Raw genomic sequence first — 26,702 nt, 5'->3', positions numbered from 1 at the left:
GAATGTCAGCCCTGTGACAACAGATATCACAGCAAAATGCTAAATAGATTTTACTGGGAAGTCTGTCAACCTCTACCATCTGCAGCATGCATTTACATAAAAGAGACAAAAACATGAAGGGTTTTTCATCCTGCCATTCTCCCATCTCTCTGTTGTAACACACACATTAACTCCCTGTATGGCAGAGAACTGGATGATGAACCTGAAGCCTCCATCTAAGATTTGAGAGGGGATTGCAAGTCTGGGGCATTACATTCATTTATATAATGTTTAGCTCCACAGAAGTTGAACATTTTCTATGAATCTGGGATCACTGCTGTTGTGAACTGCACAAAAAACTGCAGTTTTTTCCATCTACCCACAGTTTCAACAGCAGGATTACAACAGGGAATTCATCAAGTGATGGCCCTTTTTATCCTGGTGCCCCTTTGCTGTCAGGAGCAAACCAGCTTTCTTCTCAGATGGAAGAAGCAACTTGGGATACCTTCCAAGCTTTTATCAGAAACTTCCCAGGGAATCAAAGTCACTAACACTGGTCAGGAATCTGAGGAATCAAGATGTGGGGCATAGAGCAGGAGGAAAAATGCCAAAATTTGCCATTTAAAAAAAACTGTTAATTACTCTTATTGCTTTGCTTCAGGGACAGAATATTATTTGCCTGCAGTAAGAGAAGGCTGGAGAAACAAGTTACACTTCCACAGCAAATACAAAGGTCTGAACAAAGGAAAGCTCCAATGGCTCCTAGCCCTTGCATCCCCAGATCACTGCACTCCACACTGGATGGAGAACTACAGAAAACGGTTTTCCTGATCTTAGCAGGAAGATTTCAATTTTTGCAAAGGGGAACATCTGTGTTGACACCTAAGAGAGTAAGACAAAAGGTTTCAGCTTTAACCCAGGCCAAACCTGTCATTAATGCTGCTGGAAAAGGCCCTGAAGGTTGACTTATACTGCACTGCCATTGCTAAGGGCTGCTGTGCTGCTTCCTCCCAAGCTGCCATCCATCCCTCTTTTACCCTGTTAAAGATGAACCATGGATGAAATATTTAGCTCTGTCAGCACTGGAACTCCCCCTAGGGTTCTGCCTGGTGGGGCAGAGGGCACTTCTGCCTTATGAGTTGCAAGGTTCCAATCACAAATAAGCCAGTCACATTAAGGGGGCACGTAAAGGAGCTCAGGTGAGGAAGATGAAAGATTTTGATTTGTTCGATTAAATGCTTAATCCTCTGCATTCACAGCCCCTCCTTATCCTCCCTGTCCCATGAGACAAGCAGTTTGGGAGTACTGTTCACCATGGGCACCTGGTTAACTACTGCTTTAAGAAGCTCTGCATCCACTCTCCTCTAACTACTAGATCAGCACAGCCAAGGCTCCCTTTCCAATCCCCTTTTGAAATGTAATAACTGCTATCACTGGGACATTTCTTTCCAAAGAACTCATCATCTAAGTGCCAAGCTCACTCTCAGTGGAAGATTTTTATTTAACCTTTCCTTCCACCACACATACATATTTATTCTCCCAATAGCAACACAGATCCACTAGCATAGAGATATCAATAATGGGACTCAGCTCTTCTCTGTACAGTATAGCTTCTTTCCTGAGCAGGATTAATCTTGGCAGCTGTCTGACAAGAGACTGTGTGGGAAGAAAATGGTTTCATCTAAAACTTGAAAAAAAAAAAACAAAATAATCTTTGAGAGAACAAAGTACGTTTAAACCGTTCTACTGAAGGAGAAGACTATTTACTAACAGAAAATACCCACCAACAGCAAAAAATACAGAAGTATTGATCAGAAAGGTAACAAAACGACCATGCATTTTTTTCCCTTTCATTTATGTAGCTACATTTCAAAATGTTTACATAATAGTACAGCTGAGGCCACAGCTGTATTTATAGTACAGGAGACCAGAAGGTAAGTCACCTTTGAAAATAACAATGAAGCTGTATTGGGTTTGAATGGCCTGGTTTTGGTAGTGGGGGGGCTGCAGGAGTGGCTTCTGTGAGAAGCTGCTAAAGCTTCTTGGAAGCCTCCACCATGGCTGGCGCAGACAAGCCCTGGCAGCTCCAAAGACAGACCTGCCACTGGCAAGCTTGGGACAATTAGAAATGGTGGTGATGCCTCTGTGACAGCACACTTAAGAAGAAAAAAGGTTACAGGTGTAATTACCAGAGAATTACATGGTGGGGTGAGAATATGTGAGAGGAACAACTCAGCAAACACCAAGGTCAGTGGGAAAGGAGGAGCAGGAGGTGCTCCAGGCACCAGAGCTGGGATTCCTCTGCAGCCTGTGGTGTAGATCATGGTGAGGCAGCTTTGCCCTGCAGCCCGTGGAGATCCAGAGATCCACCTGCAGCCCATGGAGGAGGCCCATGCCAGAGCAGGTGGGTGCCTGAGAGGAGACTGTGACCCTGTGGGAGGCCCGTGGAGAGAGGAGCCCATGCTGGAGCAGCCTGTCCTTGAAGGACTGCACCCTGTGGAAGAGTGACCCACACTGCAGAGGTTTGGGAGGACTGCTGCCCATGGGATGGACTCACACTGCAGCACTTTGCAGCAGTTGCTCATCAGATGGACTCAGGCTGGAAGTTTGTGGAGAACTGTGTCCCGTGGGAGGGACCCACAGTGGCACGAGGGAACAACTTCTCTCCCTGAGCAGCAGAAGAAACCACAGGTGATGAATTGACCATAATCCCACTCCCTGTCTCCTTGCACCACTGGAGTAGGAAGTAAAGCTGGGAAGGAGGGAAGGGTGGGGGGAAAGGTGTTTTTAAGGGTTCATTTTATTTTTCATAATCCTGCTCTGATTGTGTTAGTGTAACCAATTCAGTTCATATCTCTAATTACAGCCTGTTTTGCCCATGATGTTTGATCTCTCCCAGTCCTTATCTCAACACATGAACCCTTCATTATACCTTCTCTCCCATGTCCTGCCGGGAAGGGGAGTGACAGACTGAATTGGCAAGCACCTGGCATCCAGCCAGCATTACAGAATCAAATCCCATGTTTGTTTTTTTTTTTCCTTTAGCTGTGGTGGAGCTGGACAGGATACCGTTTCCCCATCCTGCTTCTCCTGTACTAGTAAACAGGGCAACATGAAGTATATCCGTATTTCCAATTCACTTTTCCAGGACAACCACATTGATGAAACCTACCACTGGCCCTCGTTATGAAAAGCAAAGTTTGCTCTTACAGAAACTGTATTTCCCCTTGCTCACAGGGAAGACTCTCTAAAGGTCCCCTTGCTCTGAGACTGTGTTGTGACCTGCACTTAGGAAGCTACACATTTTGATGTCAATGTGGATACCTGCACTTCTTTCTTGAACAGTTCAATAGGACAACACACAATGTGACAACGCTACATGTACATTCATTTACTGCTGGACTGCTTCAGGGTTCAGCAATATGAATCTATTTAAAAAATCTTAAAACCATTGTTTGAGATGGTTCTTCAAAACAAAGATTAGTTCTTCCTGGATTTCTAGGAATTTAATTCCATTCCCACCCCCTTGACTGTCATGATGCTTATCATATAACTGCTGTAATGTTTTTAGCATAGCCTCAAATTATTTTGGTTCAAACATACAGTACATTTTACACAACAAACCATTTTTGAGCATTTTAAAAGACAAGCAGATCATGGAAATGATGCAGTAACCTGTTTGCACAGTGCTGTGTCATCTGTCTTAGACTCCTGAAAAACTGACATGGATCTTCAAGGGACTTACTTGGCTAAAAAACATTAATTAATTGAGTGAACATCTGTGCTGTTTTTCAGCTAGTAACTAAAATCAGCTAGGCATTGCAACCTCCTTAAAAGTGAAAAGTATACAGAATAAGTGCAGCCCACTTTCTCACATTTGGGCAAGGCCAAGCAACTTTTTTCAACAGCATTTACCAAAAAGGTTCCTGAGCAATTTTTATAGCCCTGTGGTGGAAGTTTTCTTCCAGGCTAGCCTGAAAAACAGGAACATTTTATTCTTGGCCTCACACCTTAACATATTAACAATGGCAGTGCTGACATTTGTTGCTAAGTAAAATTGATCAAAAATGGCCTAGAGAGCTGCCATTACATTTAGAAATTACTTTTAGAGTTTGAAATTAAGTGCTGTCAACACAACTCATGTTCCCATTTTTACACAAATTTGACAGGAATTCTTATGGGTTCACATAGAGAAGAAACCTCAAAAAGAAAAGAAGAAGGGAGATAGGACTAATGATTTTAATTGGTCTCAAATTGTATTACATAAAGCAACTGACCTATACAGTATCATAAGAGCTCAAGAACTATTCAACAGGGCAGGCTAGATGAGAAAATGTCATGTTACACATGGAAATGAAACACTCTTTCATTTCACTTCCATTTTCCAGTGCAAACCACAGAGTCAGAATTCACTAGTCCTCTTTCTCACATGGGAGATATTTTCAGTTGTTTAAACATGGCTTTATTCCCTGAAATCAAAAGGAGGAAGCCATTGGTATGCAGTACCAGGAAGAGGTGGAGGTGGATTATCAGGAAAAATGAGACTTCACTGCATGTGACAGAAGCCAACTGGGATTACAGAAACTGCAAATATCAGATGACTATAAAAGGGGAACATCTCTGAACAAGATTCACTTAAGCTGTTCTTAATAGCAGTGCAGACACTTAGTCTAGAGGTATCAATGCAAGACCCAGTCTGGAATTAATACAGGAGTGTTCAGACATGTAATATTGGGCTGCAGTGAGAATTGGTGGCTTCATATAAATACCACAGGTATTTGTAAAATTTTCAGAGACTTACAGAAATGTTTACTTCCAAAGAGTATATGGAATGACTCTGCACAGCAACTGTACCCAGCCACTACTTTTCAATGTTTTAAATTAATTGCATGCTTTTTCTCTTAAAATTTCTCATGCATTTCCTCATTAATGATCTTAAAAGATTAGGTGGTAGAGAGACAGGAAACACATCTCAGGACATTTGCTTTAGTATCCACTAATTGTAGATTTTTCCCAGTGATTTACTCTCTGATCCCAGCTCAGGCAACAAGACAATGGAAGCCTGCAAATTTCTGTTCAAGACAGGTTGGATATGTCTCTGCTTCACAGCCCCTCAGCTGTATCTGGTTTGTCTCTACAGAAGGGGACCAGGAAGAAGTACCCTGGAGCACCCAGCTATCAGCATCTTGGGACAGAGTGATGGGGCAGGCAGCACCTGGAACTGGGGCAGCTCCCTCACGTGGCTCTCAACCACAGAAGTAACTAGCCATGGGCATTCTAGTTGGACCTGGGCCTGGAATTACTTGAAATTTCTGCAGAAGCAGGAAAATTAAGCTGGGAGTTCATAAGACCTTTCTTGCTCTGGTGTCACAACAATTAAAATCTTATTTAACCTATTTTCCTCTTCTTCCTACTCAAGTGCTTCATTGTCATGGGTGTTTCAGTAACGCAGGTCTGGCAATCACATTCTGTCTGGAACAAAACTGTTTCCCCTCTTCAAAGTGCAGTGAATTGAAAACTTACTGAAGGATTAAAAAATAATCTATTTGCTGTCATGATATCATTCCTCAGGCCAACCTACTTTCTTTGGTCTGTAAATATACTTTTTCTGCTACCTGGTCCAACTTCAGCCCAGTATTAAACTGGTGCAAAAACTCTGCATATAAGGAAAAAGAATTTGTCAGTGCCAGCTCATAGCCTTTCACAAAAGGGGCCTTTTTCTCCTGTCTGAGAGGTTTATGCTTCTGAAAACTGAGCACACCATTTGTAGACTGCAATCAAGAGCCTCTAAAAGAACTACTCAAGTTTAACAGCTTACACTTCTCTAGTAACTGGTGTTTAAACTATTCCCTGATAAAAAGGGACTCTATGATGCTTGCTGAGCAAGTGCCACCATTCACACCACAAGGTACTCAGGGCTGAATAATCCATGAGTAGCAGGATTCATGGAGGGGACAACCAGAGATGTACCTCAGAGGGCTTCTCCCCACATTACAGAGTGCAGAGGGATGTCCTGGTGACTACGGCATCACTGAGTCTTACTGGAGAGAGGATGCATCTCAGAGAATGGCTACTTCTAACAGTGAAATAAAAGCTGAGGCTATTTGGGAAGTGTGTGCATACAGAAGCCACCAAGCTTGAAACAAGCATGGGGGAAAAAAAAAACCCGTAATCATAGCCACAGATTTGATCATCACCGAGATCTCATACAAAAAAATGGTCTGTGTCACAAAGAAAATACAACAGCTGCACATAATGATGAAACACTTACCCTGGAGTCCTTTTCCAGATGAAGCTTATGTTGAAGGCTGCGTCTTTTCCTGGCTTTAGCAAGGCCATTGTGATAAAAAAAGTATCCAGATTCTAAAAAAGGGAGCTGAGGAAGAGAGAGAGAGTGGAAAAAGAAAAAAAAAAAAACAAAAACATGTAGTTATTGGCTGTTAATAGGGATGACAAGAAAAGTTTTACCTGTGAAGTGATTTAGGAATCTACAATACAACTTGTGAAGAGTTGTACCAAAGAGCCCAAATCACTCTTGAGAATGTCACTCCTAAGTTATTTTTGAAAAGTGCACCCAGCAGCATTAAAGTTGTTTACTACAGGTGTACAGTGCATAACTTCCCTTGTATATACTTGGCACTCTTTCCACCTTACATTTAAGGTCAACAGTGCCAATATTTCTGACAGGCACCCCAAAACACAAGAGGAATCGTGCCCTATTTCCTGAAAAAGACAGAATAAAAGAACAAAATTAATTGCAAAAGATTTGAAACTCCAGAGAGCATCCCTCACCAAGACAGCCTTACATAACTGCTTTGCTGAGCTGTTGTAACACACCCAAACTGACACCGTAAGATGGAAGGCAGAAAGCAAAGAGATTTCCACTTTCAAAAGAATATGACACTTGGAATTTATTCTGAGCACCCCAAAATGGAATATACAAAGTATATTAAGAAAACAGACAGCTCAGTGTTCAGGTGGGAACTGTGTTCTGCACGTTTAATGTCCAAGACATTTAAGGAGCAAGCAAACATCTCTGGAGGGATTCCCATTATTAAATGCATTTCTCTCCTCTAGACTGGCAGAGAGCAGCTGAAGGCTAATAGACATTTAGCTTTTAGAAGACTAAAAGACAGTGTTAGAAGAACAGCTTCCCATTTCCAGCACTTGATTAGGAAGCTACACTTGAATCTCAAATGATCAGTTCTTTCCCCATTTGAACTTAAGAGGGACATTCCAGTTGAACATTTAAATCTAAGCAAAGTAACTGCACATTTTTAAACTAAGTTTGTCCTTGTAAAAGTTGAAAAAAAATGGTAGAGAAGTTATACGTTAATGCTGTGGATACTTCAACTTCAAAGGTTCAACTAGCCTGCATGTAAAATACCTTTTAAAAAGAGATATTCTAGAACAGCTATGACAGCCTGTTCCACTCCTTTTTATTATCTATACTTCATGATAACAAAAACATCTTAGCAGGATTTCAAAGTTCTTTACTGAAATACCATGGCTGATGTCTAGATAGAAAAAATGTTGAGAAAACCTGGGCTGAACACAGGTAGCAGCATCATGCTGCCATAAAACAGATTCTGTTCCTGTATACTGGTATATACAGTGCACAGATACAAATGACCTTCTACGAAATTATCTCTTGTTTCAGTCAATCTATCACTATATCTGGTACACTTCCACAAACAAGTTTTACTGTACATGGGAAGCAGTGTGGAAATAGAAGATAGTGAATTCTGAAAGTTTAAAATCTGGTCATTCAAAAAATGAGTACCCAAGTTTGGGTTTTCTTTTCCTTCAAATTACTTTTTTATGTTAATTGAAGCATTTACTATCACTGAAATGAAAGCAATTCATTCTCATGTTAAAGCTCCATTCTGTATTATACATAAATGTGAAGTAACTTTAAAAAAAAAAAAATCAAAGAATTCTGTTCTGATAAGAAAGACCTCTTTTAAAGTGTTTATAAAAGGTTAAGGAGATTTCATCAAAATCATTATGGTTCCCTGGAGCTGATCTGTATGGCTGACTGGAGAGCTTTTCTGGGTGAATAATCAGAATATTCAGCTTCAGATCCACACACCTGTGAAAAATACAACAGCTGAGGTGGAAGGAGAAAGAAGGCTATGAAAGCTCACAGTAGAGGCCACAAAAGTGTCCTGCACTTTGTATATATCCTCAGAGTCAGAGCTCTGAAAGTTCAAATTCTATCTGGGTTCAGGTAATTGTTTTGAAAAGTAGAATTACATTTAAAAAAATATTTTAACAGTTTTAAAAAACAGATTTACATTGTATCTGACATCATTACCGACTGGGTGATCAGGTATTTACATAATCCAGAGTTTGGTAACAGATCTGGCTCTCCAGGAAAAGGCCCTTCCCCCACATTGGATGAATTACTCATGCCTCAAGAACATGCAGATGAAAAAAAAATCTAAATAGGCAGATTAGTTACAGCTTGAAATCCATCCTGGTGTGCTATCCATTACCACCCTTGGCTGTCTGTGGCCCAATTAGCCCTCTAATTCTCTCAGTGAAATCAAGCTACTTTTCTTCCTTTTATTTCAATATCAACCATTAAAATCAAATACAGCCAACTGTTGATCTTGATACTCTTCCATTAAAGATTAGTCTAAGAAATTTTAAAGATATCTGGAAGTATATAACAGATATTTGCTGTTTGTTTTCCATATAAGGTTAGTTTCTAGAACCTCTTAGCATGAAGCAAAATAGTATATAGTAACCTTTTAAGGCTGGTATATTCAAGTTTGACCATAAGCAACTACAATTAGTACAACAACGACCAGACTCATGGACAAAGTCACAAATAAGATTGACTAAGATTATTCCACTCTTTCCACAGTAATCTTTGAGGAGCTCTGATATTTTATGGTTCACGTGGTTTTTCACACCAGATCAATTAAACCCAGAGGGGGACACCGAGGAAGGCAGCTCAGAGAGGCAATGAAAGATCATGTGAATTGTGAATAATTAATAGGAAAAAACCAAGCAATTTTCAGGAAGAATCTAAACTCTACAGTAAATCCTTGAAATCAATGAACATACATGTAGGAGAAATCAGACAACAGGGGAAGGGCCTAAAACATCAAGCTTTGATGAGGATTTTGCACCGAGATCTGTGACTGCCACAAGCAATGACTGAAACTTCCAATTGAGAGGGACTCCTGCTACCAGGACAGTAACATCTTGGCCACAACCAAATGGAGGAAACAGGTAGCTCACAGCAGGATTTACATTCCCACTATCAGCTACTCCAGGAAGTCTCTTTTGATTTGGAGCTACAGCAAAAGAAATAATTGTGAAATGAACAGTGCAAATAATGAAGTGAAATGAAAACAGATCTTCTGTACATAAAGGCTCCAAAGTGTTATCAGCAGCATCTGCTCTGTAATGTTGTAGCCCTATAGCTGGAATTGTTATGGAGTAAAATTCCTATTCTGGCAACAGCAAGCTCAGTGTGTATCATGGAACAATAATGCACTCAGCCTGGTAGCTCAGGTTCTTTTTGTAAGACAAAAGCAAAGCTTCTTGCCCTCAAAAAAAAAAAATTGGCAATTAAGTAAGATAACTAATTACTGGATAGTGCTTTAACATTCAAGTGAGGAGGATTATTTAGAATTAGAAATGGGCCTGCTTACTGCCTCGATGCATAAATATTGTCCATTACAAGGCACGTCTTTCAGAATCTCAGAAATTACAAGCACTTCATTACTTGCAGTGTTTGTATAAAAGTACTGGTGAAAAATACATGCAAGCAAAACCAGAATCACAAATACAAAAAAGCAAGTAGAGCAAAACATTTTGTCTCCTTATTTTCTTCATATTTGCAGCCTCCTTGTGGTCATTAATAACACTTTCTGAAGCAAGGATGAAATGCATTTAACCCTCTTCCTGAAGGATGTGGACCTGAAATAACTTTTAAAAGTTCAGTGATCAACTAAATGCAGGAAAGAAAAATTCTTTCAATGGAAGAGGCTTAACTGGAAGCAAAATAGACTTGATGATTTTAGGGTCTTTCCCAACCTTAACAATCCATGAGTCTATGAAAATTGTTAGGGTGTAACATTTGGTATGGAAAGAAGCAGGAAAAGTTTCATATTGCCCACAGTTTTAGCATCAATATGTCTGAAGTGTCTTAGCAGTTCTCAGGCTACAGCTGAACCACAGAAGTTGAGGTGCAATTATTTACTGAAATAAAAAAAAAGTTGAATTCATGGTTCTCAACTTTTCTGCACTCTCTTCCTCAACAGTCTTTCCCCAGAAAGAAAAGAGAGTGACTCTGTGCTGCCCTGGATGGGACTGCTGGAAAGAAGGCTGTAAACATGCAGCTATAATTCTCCCCCGCCAGGACCAGGCATTGCTCCTGAGGGATGCCATTCCCCAGCATTGAAAGGGAGAAAAAGTCCACTGCTGAGCCCTCAACTGGTCTGAGAAGGAAAAATCAGATATAAAGCCTCTGTTCCTCAGAGACAGATGATCTAGGATGGGGCAGCACACATGGTTCCCTCAGAGCTGATGGCTCCCATCCCATCTTGTCTACTTGACAGAGAAAATCAAAATGCCCTTCTATCTTGGTCTTGGCCTTGAACAACATATACAGTGACACCAGTTGCAGTTTTGCCTGTCACAAAGCAAAGGAAATCAATACAAGCTGCCAAGCAGTGCAGAAGTTTAGAGAAAAGCCACAGAACAACTAAAATCAGATAATGTTCCTCATTCTAAAACTGCAGCAACTGAGACCACCTTGGGCAGAGCTAATACTGAAAACAAGCATCAGCATCTCCTGACCAGAGAAGCCCATCTAGCAAAGGTATTATGAAGCAGCAGTAAATTCTTAAGAAAACACCCTAGTCAAATAAATCTGCCAGTGGCATCAATACTTTATCTGGCTCTCAGGGAGAGGTCCAGCATTCACAGCCTGTCAGTAGTTTCAAGAGGTAATACACAGCACAAAAGTAAAGATGAACATTGGTTCCATGGCTTACCTTGAATATCAAATTTTACTGGCTCCTTATCTTCAACATTGCATTTTACTGCCTCGCTACAGAGCTCTGCATACATTATGGTGCCCACAAAAAGCTTAAGAACAACCTGGACTGACCCCTCTTGTTTTAATGGGAACTATTTTTGTCCAGCCTTCCCATAATGTCCTTCACACTGTTTCACACAGTGCAGAATCCCTACACTATACTGCTGGCTTTTGTGCATCATTTCCAATGATTTCTCCCCAGTACTCTAATGTTCTAAAAGCAGTTTACTTTAATCTTTTTGTTAAGGTTCCTCTCCCAAGTTACTAATGGGGACATGTCTGTAACAACTTTCTTTTGAGCAAGATAATTCATAAATACAAGCGAAGGGCAATTTATAGCAAGTTTCAGCCTTCTTTGGTCACCAAAATTCAGTATAAATGGATCTGTCAGTGAATGCTGATTCACATAAAGCCCTCATTCAGCCAGAACAAAGACCCTCCCCAAAGGTCCTTGCCTGCCTTAGCATGAATATGTAGCCATGGATGTGAGAGTTGAAATACTAATGCTAAAGGAAAAAAAAATATATATACCCATACCCCAAATAATAATTTTAAAATAATTTTTTGGTTTTTAAAGTATAACACAAAACATCTCTCCCTACAGAGTCCAAGTACTGCCCAAGTATCCCTCCTGACTTTGAAAGGAGCCATAAATTGACACGGGTGAGCTCTTTTATCCCATTACAGCTCAGTAATTAGACCAACAGAAAATACTACTTAAATCCAGTACAAATAAATGTATTTGGAGCCTTCACGGGCCCCACAGGCCTCATACCTTCAGTTACCATTTTAAGTGAGGCACAACAAAGTACCTCTCAGTAGAAATTAGAAACCTTTTCATCCCAGTTTCACCAAATGCACTGAGGATGCTTATAAATATTCAATATGAATTTTTAAACTCTCTTTCTCTAGTTTTCCCTCACCCCAATTAGCACTAGAAATCATTTTACCTTTAAATACACAGATGGGAGCCAGGTCTGAAGTCAAAAGCCCTCACTCACTTTAGGGATGAGGGCCATGTAAGAGAAGAGCCAGTGAGAAACACAGGCAGCCTCAGGCACCAAAATGATACAGAACAAAGCACGAACATGAAAGGATTAATTCAAACATCGGCAGAAAAATGTGAAATAGCACAGAGGACTAAAGCTGCACCAGAGAGCACCCAACATGAAATCCAGTCTGTTGTGTCCCCACAGCCCCAGGCAAGGATTTCACACTTTCTCATTTGCGTGCTATACTTAGTTCAAAGGCTCAAAATAAGGATCTCAGGTGGAGCCAGGGTTCTATGCAAGCTCCAAACAGCCCCAAAGACTGGCACAGTCAGGCCCAGACCCGAGTGCTAGGATTCAGTCTTCCTTGCTCAGTTCTCATTGTGCCTGTGCCTTAGCCAGCTGCCTCCACCAAAATCTAATCTGCTTCTCTTGGCAAATCTGGCAGGTGGAGGCGTTACAGCCATAGCTTCAGCACTCCCAAAAGGTACATTTCATATCAAAACATCATCAGATCATCCTTGTGAAATCAATTCATTAACACAAAGTGAAGCATTCTCTTACAAATTAATTCATAAATGCCTCACTTAGACATTTTTGTGTGTTTTCAGCTCTGTTTCACATAAATAGCCAACCATCTCTTAAAGGAACCAGCAACAGGCGGTGGCAGTAAGAAGGGACCAAGACTTAGCATAGAGAGATACAAAAGTCAATGGAAATATTGTAACACACATGACCACAAGACCACATTTTTAGAAGAATGTTAGTATGAATGCTATTTAGAATAGTGGCTATTCTGTAAGAACACAGCAACCCTGCTTTAAAAGTTCTATTACATCTTCTCAAGCCAGCAGAAGCAGTTTCCAATGGTCTCTGAAAGGTTTCCCCACCCCCCACATCAAAATATCTTTTCCTCTGCAAACAGTGTAAAGTCAAAAGTGATGTCCAAAGACTTTGTAGAATATATGCCTTTGGATTTTATTTTATCCAGAAGGATAAAACAAAGTCTTTTGTGTAGTCCCTCTTGCACGCAGCAAGAACAAGGTTAAACAGTCTCCTCAGAAGCACATGAGGTATTTAATAAAAACCTGGAAGGAAATGAAAGAAACTGAAGCAGTTGTGGGCTGCTATGACACTTGCATGTCCAGTCTGTCCATGTGGAATTCATCTGAAAGCCCTGTACAATTCATGGCAAAAGGAAAAGAGGCCCTTTCAAAGCATGATTTATCTCACTTATCAGAGGTGATAAAACATTAAAATTTAGGCAGAGATGAGCCCCAGGACCCCTTTCACTCTGAAGTCTGTAAGAGAAGCACTGCTGTTCAGGTAGATAAAATCTGATGTTAAATGGCTATTGTCATCTTCTCATCAGTTTTGTTGTTACATTACACCACCCAGTGCTTCCAAGCACTTACAAAACACTGCTCCACTGGTTTGGTTACAAGTTTGTGATAAATGGAATTTGATCTGCAATTGAATGAATCACACAGGTGTAAAGTTTTACTGTATCTGTATCACTGTTAAGTTTGACACTGAAGAGCTCCATCTGCAAGCATATAAAGTCATACAAGTCATCTGTGACAATACTCTGGATTTGCTGATAGTTTTATCAGTGAATTGGAGAAGCCAGCTGGCACTTTAAAAATGGTTATTCTGGTTTATGGTGTGATAATTGATAAAAGATTCGTGTTAATCATAAAAGTATTGGGGCTTGTATAAACCAGAATACTAAGGTCTGAAGTGAAGCATGGGCACTAGATAGAGGAAAATATATTATTAAATCATTCTGTTTTAAATCCCTCTGTTATGAATATTATGTTTTCTAAATAAGTTGCATCTACTACCAGTTTGAAAAATCAGACTTTCCGATAGTCTGATAGATTTTGCAAAATCAGATTTCCTGCCTTCATATGATCAATGCTGCCTGTCTACAAAGACCAGAGTTCCCGACTTTTGCTGGTTTTTTATCTACTAAGACCAGATGGTTATCCGAGACCAACTATCACCCAGAGACTCTACAGATGTTTATTTGACCACGACTGCTTACCTGGCAAAATAATGACAGCAAAAAAACAAAAATTATTGATTACAACAAGAGACCACAGTATAAGAAGAGGCTGCAAACCAAGGTTTGAATGGAGTGTGGAGTGAGCAATGACCCCTCACGTTCCTCAGCGCTGCTTGCTCTGTCTGCATCAAATAAAGCAATCTCAATTTTGCTAAATATCGAGAGTTTTTGTTTCTCATTTTTAACAATGGCAATGGATCTGGGCAGTTTAGAGAATTTTATCTGTGACTCCCCAGTAATTGTAAACAGCATTATCAATTCTATCACATGCCCTGTTGAAAGCAGGATGCTTCTCAGATTTCAAGGAGAATGTTGTTGCTTATACACTAGCCCTCAAATTAGACTGTCTGGGTTATCCAGATTGCAATTACCTGGAGTAGGTGATTACTACTGTTTGGCTGACAGGCTGAAGTGAAGGCTGAGCAATCACGTCCTGGTTTGAAAGACAGGAATCTGCTAAGAAAGCGGGAGCCTCTCTTTGAAATGGAGAGTGCAAACCCCCCTCCTTCCAAATTATTATAATATTAGGATTAAGGGGGCTCTCAGGCAAAGATATGGGAATAGGAATAACAGTTCTTTACTGATATATATATATATATATAACAAGGCAAACAAAACGACAACTACGAAACTAAGAACAAACTGAACAGGAACTCGGTAAGCAGCTCCTTTGGCTGTGGACACCTTTCCCTGCGGTGCAGTTCCCATCCCACTGGCAGGCAGTGCCAGCTCCCGGTGAGCAGGGAGAGATGCGGTGACGCCTCGGGGCTGCAGGGGCACTGGGGGTGATGCACTGGGGATGATGGTGGCCGTGTCCCGGCCGGGAAATGCGGAGGAGAGGCTCTGTTCACGGATCCTCGGGCAGGCAGGCTGAAGCAGGAGGGAGTCCGAGCAGGGGTGCGGGGTCCTGCGGCCCAGCAAAGGCAGCTCCCGGTGTTGGGATGGCAGGGTGAGGTTTTCCAGCAGCCGTCCTTGTCCGAGCCAAAGGAGCGAGAGAGAGAGAGAGAGAAAGAGAGCGACTGCCCAAAACCTCTCCTTTACCTGCCCCTGATCTCGGGGTGTTCCCCCTCTTCCCTGCTCTTTGAGAGAAACTCCAAGAAAGGGACAGAGAGCCTCCCCCTATCACTAGCCATCCTAGCATGTCAATGGGAAAAAATTCCAGACAGAGAAAGGGAAGAAACTAACCCCCAACAAAATCATCATTATGTACTCTTACATAAATGCTCTGTGTGTGTAAGAGCACCTCAGTTAAGCCCTGGGCACCAGAAAAAATTCTGCAGTTCAGCACCAAAAAAGTCACTGGGAGCATCTACCAATTGTGTTGTCATTTTTAGCAGCAACAAACGACCACTGGGAAAAGGAAACTTCTCCAATCATTCAGCTACACAACTCCATAACAACCTCACAAACAACAGATAAACATACACGTCATTTACAATAACTAAGTATTATTTCATCAGAAGGTGAATCAATTAAATTTTCTTAAAGCAGGTATGTGTAACACAAAATATTTTTTACACAAACTGGAATAACTTTACGTCCCATTAAAACAATACTAAAACACCTCCAATCCCCTAAAAACAAAACAAAACAGTAAAAAAGGAACTAAACAGAAGAAAAACACACACCAACTCAAACCATGCACACCCCCCACCCCCCCCCCAACCTAAACAAACAAAAATGAGAAAAGAAGCCAAACAGAAATCAGACCCCAGACACACTTTAGAGACAGCTGGTCAGTACTTGACTCAGTTAATTAACCATAACTCATTTAGTCTGAGGCAGTCAGTGCTGTAAGAATAAAGAGGGGGGAATGGTAATCCAGAAGTGGCTTTGCCAGTTCTACATTTTATTGACTACCATGAATAAAATTTTGGCTGTGCCCATCTCCTGCTTGGAGCAATAGAGCTCCTCATGGCATCCTATTACTTTCTTGATGTTCAGCTGTGTTTTCAAAGTATCTCTCAAGATGTTAATATCCTGTAAAATTTTTCACACCTCAAACGACCTTCTCTCCAAGTTCATTCAACCCATGACCATTTCCTTCGCTATTTCCCTCTCTGCTCTTGCTTCATATGGTAGCAACTCTGCTCTAGGACAGAGCCAAAGACACGAGTTTCAGTATCTTCTTATATGAGGAGAATCTTGGGCTATTAAAGCTGTAATTTTCTTGTTTCAGTTGCTCCCCATGTAAAATGGCATAGTCATATAAGTACTAGTTTAGTTATTTTATCTGTTGATAGGATTCATTTAATTAATGGTTGCACAGCACCATAGACTGCGATATAAAACTCTTAACTGTAAAATGCCAAGTGCCATTGCAAACATATGTTAATGGGTATATCTACACACGTACTATATCTATGTGCAATCAGGTACCTCCTTAGCAAGAAATATTTGTTAAATGTAGTAATATTTTTAAGCAATATAAAATGGAAATCTCTTCTTCCTCTCAGTATATCTCCCTTAGAGAAAACTCATGAACATTTTGATTCAGATAGAGTCTGTGAATTTAAATGGCCATGGTATACTTCTGAGATAGATCAATATTGCTGACAGCAATTAGCACTGCTTACAAAAGGCCACTTTGCCTCACTCCTGATTTACAGCCCATCTCTCCTTTTAAGCCTGTAACCAAACAGGTTGACTACTGTTGTCACACAGGAACCTGGTGTCACATCAGCTCCAGAAACAGAGATAAAAGCCATGAGCTTAAGTTTGCTATTTAAAAAACAACATTAAGACACAGCGTGCCCCAGACACAAATTACTGGTACTTAAACCTCACAGATGAAGAAGGGGCAAAACATTGCTAAACATTGAAAGCCTGATTTTCAGTAAGGCACTTCAGCATTATTTTTAAGTCTATGTTCACGTAACAAAATGGCTACATAATCATGTGTGCAAGTGCTCAGCTCATGCAGCATCTAAAAGCAGAGTCAGGAACTGAAGCTTGAGTGAAGTAGAGCTATAAGAGCAACTCAGAGCAAAATTAGTTGGTTACTGACAAGAGCTACTCAAGAAGGCACAGAAGATGTAAATTACTCTAATGCAAGGATGCTAGCTCTTACCAGCACTTTAAGATATGACTTCTTGCAATTCAAAACCTTTACTCTTCCCTTTTTACTCCGTGTCTGTTTAATGCTAGGCTGCCAAGCAAGAGCTGATAGACAGAAAGTGCTTCACAGAGAGGTTTCTGTTATTACACCACACTCAAAAAGTCTTCCAGTTGCCAGAGAAGCAGTCAGTTCCTTGAGAAAAACACATGCTTTATGGGAGAGAAGCCGATGGGTAACATTCAGAAACAAAACTGTGACATTAAAGGACAGAAGGACAGGAGGGTCACACTGTTTCTTCTTTCATTATTTAGCATAATGTAGTAGGCTTGAGAAAAGCAGGAGAAGGAAGCGTCAAGAAAAACATTTTCAGCAGAGCCAAGGAAAAGAGAACATTTTGGAACACTGCTGTTTTCCTTATTTTTTGTAAAATTTCTTGATTCTGCTAGCAGGAAGCCACAGACAGTAATCCTCACAAGATCAGGCCAGAGGCAAAACCTTTACTCATGCCACCACAACCTGGAAAGAGCTCCTGTTGGGTCTTGACACAACAGCATAATGGTCACTTCACAACAAGGAGCAACTGCTCTGAGTGGGGTCAAGAGCTCTGTAGTAGACGGAAGACAGAGGATGACTTAAACCTGGCAATAATGATGAGAAAGGAAAGCAAACAACAATACCACCTCTTACCCTTCCTCCCAGAACCTCCCTCACTGACCTTTCAGGCAGTTGTGAAATAAGTCTTTTACTGCAACTAATAAACAATGGAAATTTATTGCTGGCAGAAATTGTTTCCCATCCAGCATGTGCTTATATGTTATCTTGCTCCTATGACATTAGTCAAGCAAGGAAAATGTAGGGTTTTAATTAATCACTCAGCATTTCAGCCTTTGGAGCCGGAAAAACTGGTTTCTCTAGCAAGGTATAATATACTTAACATGAATAATATATGTTCAGTCAGAAGGGGGGGAAAGGGATTTAAAGAGAAAAAAATCCACTTGCTTTTCTGACATGATTCTATTCTGAACCATATCTTAATTGTAGGAGAAATAGAATGCTTTTACAGTTAAGAGATGAAAAGTACATTTGCCTGTGAAGTCTGGGGGTTTAAATGGCAATATGAAAAGTAAAATATGAAAACACTGTCAAGATGACGGTGTCGTAATCCACGACCACCATTCCATCAATGTTAGCAGCCAATTCTTCCGAATCTGCAAATGTGTTATAGACCTTCTTTTGATACCTCACCCAAATTCTGAACTGACAGTTTCACTTTACAACTGGCTCAAAATAACTTCTAAATAGCCAAATTCAGTTGAAACACAGTGCCAAAATTAATCGATACAAGGGAAGCATCCCAACAGTCATGGTTATAGCTAATTCACCATATCTTGGCTGCAGCTAAAAGCCTTAAAAAGAAGCTCTTGCTGCACTTCGTGTTGCACATTAAGTGACAGTGACAGTACTAACCCACAGAGCAGATTTCAGAATCACACTCCTCCGTTTCACTGGCTTTTCATAAAGAATGAGTAGGTAGAAAGAAGGATTCTCTGTCATCAGGAAAGGAGAGGCTATATTCCATCTCTTTTACTACCTGTATAAGGAAGAGATTTACCGCTTTGGCTCTAGTTTGGTATCCGACAACTATCTGAAACAGCAAATTTCTCTACTTAAAAAAAATAATAGTATTTAAATATATATTTGCTGGGTTTTAGGTTTTCACAGATTGGTTCTTTGGAGAAAGCCGTTCTGACACAGTACCTTCTTATTCACCTGGTAAGCAAGTAATCTAGTTCAGTCATGAGTATCTGGGACACATTTGCCAACCGGTTTGATGTAAACACTGAGGTCACTATTTCCATTTGCTTTCTGTGGACAAAGTAGTTAAAAATGGAACATTTCCACAGAAGTTTTATTTGAGAAGGTAGGTAATACAGGCCAATGTCCCAGTTCACTCTTTGTGAAAGAGCTATCACTACCCAATTTATTTATTTATAATCACAGTGCATAAATGCAGAGAGTGGCCAAGCTCGTAATTTCATTTTTAAGTCCAAGCTCCCACTACTTGCTGAACACAGCCAGCAAAACTGAGTTACACTGCTGAGCTACTGTCATAAATCTATGACCAAACTATATTTCACACTGCATGATAAACTGTGTGTCATGGCCACTCGGAATTTCACACCGTACACACCGAATTCAGTTCTCTCTGGAACAGTGCTTTCTGTCACCAAACACGGCCTGAGCCTTCTGAGCTGGAATTAAATCTCCATTTCAGTAGCATAGGGTTTGCTTTTTCAGTAAACTCATGAGAGTTAAATGCAGAGCTCACCTTGATTTACAAGAGCAACACACTAGACTTTGACAAATACTTGAGCAGTTCAGCTTCCTCCCGCCAGAGGCCATGGATGGATGAAAGTGTTGGGCTGCTCACTGCAGTATTTATAGCCACCATGTAGCAGCATCCTGTAGAGACCTGACCCATTTAATTATCTGAAAAAGTTGGAAGGAAAAAAAAAAAAAAAAGAAAAAAAAAAGAAAGAACAGGGTTTCTGATGACTGGAATAACACTGCAGGATGAAGGTAAATTTTACATCTATTAACAGTGCTGAATTTGCTACTACTGCTCACACAGAAACTACCCACCCATTCTGTGGACTGGAACTGCACAAAAGGGTTTCCCAGCTATAATATTTTAGTAAGAACTGGCAGAATTTATCATTCATTTAACAATTTGGCTTGATTTCCAGCTCAGAGAATTTTCCATTTGAAAATGAACATTTCTGAGAACTTACTAATGGAAACTGTCTACCAGATAAATTCTGCCTATGTTTGGGCAACTACTTTGCAACTGCTTTATTACAAGTGTTTGAGACTTGAGTTGCATGCATCAATTTTAATTGAACAAGTCCACAGGTGGATGAGGTTAAGGATCACATCCAAACTTCTTTTTAGCTACACTAAGCAGTAACTATTACCAGCATAACTATTCCATGAAGTCTAGAAGCTCTTATGTTGTTTCTTTTGCTTGGTTTTGTTTGTTTTATGGAATTCAACATGGTCTTACTGGTAAAAGCTTCAGTGGAAATTAAATTTCTGCTAATATTGTCCTGACTTGGGATGAGCTAAACATGTCAGTACTCCTACACTGGCAGTAATAGCACTGCAATTGGGTTTGTTTCCCCACTTTAACCACATCGGTATAGTTACAGCAGTAAAATTTTTCCTAAGACTTACAAAGGTCTTGTCACCTGTCGTGCTTTGTGATGAAGATAGAAGGCTACCTTTTACTTTCACACAACAGTTGGATTTTCAAAAAGATAACACAAATTCAAACACCTCTGTCCTTTCCGGAAGGAGCCAAGCAGCAGACTCGGTCTCTGGGACCATCTGCCTGCTAATAAACAAATGCTAAGGATGCCACAGGATCTCAGAAGGAAGCATTTCAAGCTGGGAGTGAACTGATCATTTCTTTAGGTCTAAGACTTCAATCTGGATTTGAAGTCACAAACTACAAACAAACTGCCCTCCCTCATTTGCAGTACCCTAAACCATCTGGGTCTGGTTAGGCATGACAATAAGATCTGTCCATCCATCCTGATGCAAAAACCTGAGTCTTCAAAGCAGGGGACTCTTGCAATAAACAGTTATCCTTTTGCTGTAGAGCTCTGCAGATGAAGGTCAGGGGACAGATTCAATTCTGGGTATGTTAACAAGCTACAGATGTCCGTCCATACTGCCTCTCAGTAATGGACCTCACACTGCTTTCAGCATCTGAAAAGCCTCCCTAGAAGAATGAGAGCTTTAAGTAGAACCACAGACAGAGCTACAGCATATGGGATCCCAAAGGTCAAACCTACAGAAGCAATTCATATATCTGCATGTTGCAGAGCCTAGGAGTAATCTGAAAGAGTCATCGTCAAGAAAGTTAACTGGGCAGAAGGAAGGAGATCCCAGACTGACAAGCACTCTGGGCTAAATGGCAGGAGATAGGCTAGTACTCAGAATGTTCAGTCCTGATATGCTGGGATCACAGCATTCAGGGAATGCTGTCCACTTCTTACATGTTTTCTCCTTGACACTGGCAAAACTAAATATAATGTAAATGAAAACCAGTAACTGCACATTCCCTATTGGACTGCAGCGTCAAAAAAACCAAACCAAACCAAAACAAACCAAACAAAAACAAAACAAAAAAAAAAGGACTGCGCTTGCAATGCAGTTCCTGGGTCTCTGCCACATGTTCTATTTTGCAAATGGGTCCAAACAATATGAAATAAATAAAATTATAAATGCAGGCAGATTTTATAAACAGCCAGAATTCCATAAGTTTCTCTTTACTGAGCTGTAGTTCAGGAAACAAAACAAAAATCTGTAAAGGTAAGGTTCAATCTGCATGTTTCGCCAAGAAACAACTACACCACGTATTTAAAAATTAAGCAATTACAGTCAGGATCTACAGTAGGGGAGACTGACCTTATTGTTTGACACTCAAATAAGTGTAAAATCTGACAAGGTAATTATTTTATAGCTTAAGCAGAACACTCACCACCAACAGTCTGAGTCTCTGGGAGCTTTACAGAAACTTGGCTAGGGATGTGCTTGAACCTGTGGTGTACAGATCTTCTCGATAATTTACAGCTTTCATGTGCACAATTGATTACATTTAAGTAACAAGGATTTTTTTTTTCTTTGTTCCGAGTTAGCCAGTGTTTGCTCCTGGAGTTGTTTATGCATCCAGGACAAGAAGGCAAACACCTATTTTCCAGATTTAGAGGCTGATCAGCACAAGAGGGCATTTTAAGGTTTTACTATGTGCATCCCAGGATGACATGTTCAGAATCCCTGACAGAAATCCCAGTAAAGTGCTCCCAAAGATGCAATTTATTATTCTGCCTCTTGGTCTGCCTTCTACATCACATCAAGTCCCACCTCACAGGCTCCCAGCCTAAATGCAGGAAAATGGGTTGCTGTAGTAAAAAATATAGCTTCTTTATCTGTTAAGTTTTCCTTTAGATAAGTCTGTATTTATTAAATGTAAAGAAAAAAAAACAAACAAAGAAAACCCAAGAAAATCTGAATGCTCACAGTGTTTCATCAAGAAATTACTGGTTGGCTCCACAAACCTTAGTCCTCAACCAGCAGTCTCCTAAGCAAAAATACAGTAAGCAAAGAAGTCACAGCTGTGAGAAGTAGACTAAGTTTTGCAAGTTTTAGAGGGTTAAGGGATAAGGGGATACAACAAGGAAAAAATAGATCAGCTTTAGGTAACATAAACATAAAATTCTCCATGTTTTCAAGTCCAGATTTTCTTATTTTAAAATCTGAGGCCACTGAATGCAAATTATTTAAAATCCTTCACCTCGATGCCACTGGACACAGAATATTTAGACTTTTAGTTATGGTGGCATTTTGGGAATTGTCTCCATCTCGCTGTTGTGGATGAAATAGAAAGAGATGCCTAAATTCCAGTCTCCAAATAGAAGATGTTTCTAAATGCATCTTCCAATTCTCCTTCTTAGAAATGAATTGAGAATTGCAAGGCAAGGTCAGAAAGCAGCTTTTTTCATCCTGTATTAAGAAATGTATTCTGGTGATAACCATGCCAAGAGGCAAATAAATCAAATGGGGGGGAAAATCCCCAGCTGAAACCAAAAACTTGTTCTTTTTGCAGTTCTTACAATATTAGGGAGCATTTCATAACTCCTCAGTGTTCAAAGATGGTAAGACTAACCATTTTAAGAAAAAAAAAGATGTGTTATCTTAGAATCTGTTTCACCAGGAATACATAGAACAAGTTTTAGCAGGTAAAGAAGGATTGAAAAATTGTAAATATTAAAAATAAAAATCAAAGAGCACAATCAGCATTACGAACACGTCTGTATTCAGGATTAATTCAGGGAAAATTAAAGAAAAACTGACTACTGGTTTTGACACATTAGGATCCAAGACCTGAACAACAGCAACTGTTTATGTAAGCACCAAGCCCTTTTTAATCAATTCATCAAGCACTGAATTTAAAGCACACATTTAGCCTACCTGACATCTCATAGTGGTCTCAGAATGATGGTAGGAAGCACGGCCAAAGAATCAATTAGAAAGCACATCATGCAGTCCATAACATTAATCTTAAAGGCAATGCTTTCTCGTGCATTTCTACAGAAATCTGCTCTTAAGAAAACATAATATCCACTTGCTCAGAGATTGCTTGTTATTAGGGAAAAAAAAAAGACGTGTGCACTAAAAATACATAATTTTAAAAACAGCTCCCGTGAAGTCATGTTAAAAGAGACCTGTGATACCCTAACAAGCACAAAATAAATCTTCCTCATACACATCTTAAATTCACACACAATAAAAAAAAGAGGCTCTTGTGTTCCTACTGGGAAAGTCCCTGCACTGAAATAAAGGTGATTCTTTTCAGACCACAGCTCTTCTCCAGTATGGGTAAAGTTAACCGGATTTGTTTCAAATAAATAACTCAATATATCATCCAAACAGCATGTGTCATTTAAATACCTAAAAGATGACTTCTCTTTGTGATGTAATGGGTGGGGGGCCTGTGCTGGCATTTTTTGAGTATTTCATTAGACAGTACATCTACACACAGTACTTCCCCTAGAGAGTTTCCCACTAGCAGCTCCGTGCTCCTCTACATACGGCTACATCCAACTTCCTGCACTGTCAACATCGCCATGAAAGCTGAATCTGCAGACTGAAGGCTGCTAGACAAGCCTGATGATAGCAAAACAGAGAGGAGATTCTTCAGCAGTACTGAAGAAAGCGCCGCTGCCATAAACGGCACAAGCTTCTATCAGTGGCCAGTTATCACCACCCAAACCCCGTTAAGAATAGAGATTGCCATCAACCTCTCACAGGCTATCCTCCAACACATCCAATAAAGTGTCAAACCCTACCAACTCTTCCCCAAAATTACTGCCTTACAGAAAGCAGAGTGCTATTTCCTCTCACAGCTGGGGAGGAGGGGTGGGAAGCTTACTAGCTTTTCAGGGATTGGGGTAGTAAAACCCAGAAAACTCGGGACAGTGTGTACAGAGTACAGGACCCACCGCAACCACCTGCTGCCCCACTTCATGAGCACACACAGACACCCCACGGCTCTGCTGAGCTTCATTCCTAGAGACATCCATGTCCATGTCCCGGGGCTTGTCCTGGAAAGCAGGTACTCTCTCTTCTCTTGCACGCCCGAGGGACTTCCCTCCAGCTCTCTCCTCTGATGATCTACAAAGCTGGTTTCCATGAAGAAGCTCTATGTCTCCTAATGGGGCCGAGGAATCTTGGGGACAATCATGCTACAGGGGAGAGGATTCTAACAGCCCAGAAGCTGCATTTCTCCATCCTACAAAAACCTCTCTCTCCCCACTCAGACCACAGGATCATTTGAAAGCATCTAGCAAAAGTCATAAGAAATTGAGCTATGCAGGAATGTACCCTCCTATCCTCACAAGGCCTTATCAGTCAGATAACCCGAGGATAGGAGGAAGGGAGCACAATCAGGAAGAGACTAGAAGAGGAAAGCTGTTGACCAAAAAGCTGTATCTAAATCTCACATAACAAAACCTAATCCCCACAATGAATCCTTTCCCAAATGTATCAGCAGCCCAGCTCTGTCACTATCACGACAAGGCTGTGAGCCTGAAACAAAAGCATCTTATCAGAGCAGAAATTGGCTGTGGTCACAGCAACAATGATCTTGTCCTCATTTCTCTAACAAGCTCCCACTGGAGTTGAAACGAGGCAACCTGAGGGAGTCGCACTCGATATGCTTTTTTGATTTTTATTTTTAAATCGAGTCATTTCATTCATTCAAGTTCAGGGTGTTATTATCATTCATTTCCTTGGATGCAGGACCAGGCTGTCATTGCATAACTGCCAGGAAAAGAAAAAAAAAAAACAAACAAGCAGCAAGAACACTCACAGCCCGCTTTCCTTTTGCACTCCTTCAAGCAAGTCTGCCAGGAACTGTATTGACCAGGGCACACTATCAGCCTCTCCCTGTTTTCACCCCAGCTCTTACTGTACCCTAAAATACTTAAGAGGTCTAATTATTATTTGAATGGGAGAGATTTCTAGCAGAGGTGGACATTCTAGGAGCCGGGAGGGAACCTGCCACTCTGGCTACGTTTGATTTCCTAGGACCTCAGGAGCGAAAACAACCTCCAATAGCACTTGAAGTTTCCCAACTTCCAGTCATTAGCGAAAAGCATTCATTGCTTATCACGGGGTTATCCTATCTCTCTAGGACAATAATAGGGATATTAAGGAGCCAACCAGCATTAAAAAAAAAAATGGAGTGTCAAAACGTCTACGAAATCTTCTATTTAAATTGTGTGCAGGCTTCTCCATGGCGATGAGGCTTTCATTTTTTTCTCGTAGGTGTTCCGAGCCGTTCCGGTCGCGCTCAGAAAGCCCCGGGCGGCAGCCCCAGCCCCGCAGGATGGGAGCTCCTCCATAGCAGGATGTTTACATAGTAAGTCAAAAGACACCGAGTTACCATGTGGGAAACTCCGCTCTCCCTCCGGCCCAAGATAACCACCCTGCTGCGCCAGCGTCAAGGAGCGCTCGCAATGGCTCTTGGCACCGCTATCCCTCAAAGCCCCTCGGGAAGCAGGAATTAACGCGGGCACAGCGGGACGCGCTCCGCACCGGCCCTTTCCGCAGGTGAGCAGCGGGCAGAACCGCGCCGGGGCCACCTCCTTGTCGCCGGCATGCCATGCCATGCCATGCCATGCCATGCCATGCCTACGGCCGCGACACCAGGAGCCCCGAGCCCAAGGCGAAGGGCACCGCCGCGCTCCGCCCCTGCGCGGGGCTCTTACCTTCCGCACCCCACCGAAGCCGTGCTCCGCCGCTACCCGCTCGGCCTCCGCCTGGCCCCCGCCGTGCAGCTCCACCAAGAAATGGTTGGTGTAGACGGCTCCGCGGGCCGGGGCGCCGAGGAAGTGCAGAAGGAGGAGGAGGAGAAGGAGGAGGGGGGCCCGGAGCAGCGGCGGCCCCGGCGGCATGGCCCCGCGCTGCGCGCCCGCGGAGGCAGCCCGCCGGGCGGGCGAGAGGGGGAGCGCCCAAAAAAAAAAAAAAAAAAAGGGGGGGGGGAGGGGAGGAAGGTGCGAAAAGGAAAAAAAAAAAATTAAAACAAAGAGAGCGGCGGAGGCAAGAGGAAAGCAGCGCGGAGAGGACCGGCCGGGTGGTGCGGATGCGTGCTCCACGGCGGCCGAGGGGCAGCACCAGCCGAGGGGGAGGGGGGGACGCTGCCAATCATGGGGGGGGCGAGCATCGCCTCGGCCCCCGCGGCTCCCGGAGCGCTCCGCACGCCTCCCCGACACCCCACCCACGCCTCGCTCCCACCTTCCAGGCACAGCCCTGCCCCTCCTGAGCCGCACCCCCCGGCTGCACCCCCGCCGCACACGCCAGCTCCCTCCTCCCTCCAGCCGAGCCGTGCCCGAGCCCCTCCGGCTGCTCGGGAAGGTCGCCGGGGAGAGGCGGACACCCCGGAGCTGGAGCCTGTACGCGGGTGGCTGTAGGGACAGGAGA

The 26,702-nt window shown here is 41.8% G+C and overlaps 1 protein-coding gene across 1 annotated transcript in view; it reads right to left on the bottom strand.

The window, feature by feature from the left end:
• The window catches only part of PCSK2 (proprotein convertase subtilisin/kexin type 2), a 100,963-nt gene extending 74,787 nt beyond the window's left edge, over positions 1-26,176 (bottom strand). The window contains exons 1-2 of the mRNA XM_062489453.1: positions 25,991-26,176; positions 6,251-6,355 (exon numbers count right to left, since the gene is read on the bottom strand). Of these exons, the coding sequence (XP_062345437.1) occupies positions 6,251-6,355; positions 25,991-26,176 (291 nt within the window). The remainder of the gene's footprint in view (positions 1-6,250; positions 6,356-25,990) is intronic.
• Positions 26,177-26,702: the final 526 nt, after the last annotated feature.

Source organism: Cinclus cinclus, chromosome 3 (genome assembly GCF_963662255.1).
Source record: "Cinclus cinclus chromosome 3, bCinCin1.1, whole genome shotgun sequence".
NCBI classification, from domain to species: domain Eukaryota; kingdom Metazoa; phylum Chordata; class Aves; order Passeriformes; family Cinclidae; genus Cinclus; species Cinclus cinclus.
The sequence above is the reverse complement of the archived record's forward strand: the minus strand, read 5'-3'. Positions and strand labels throughout refer to the sequence as shown.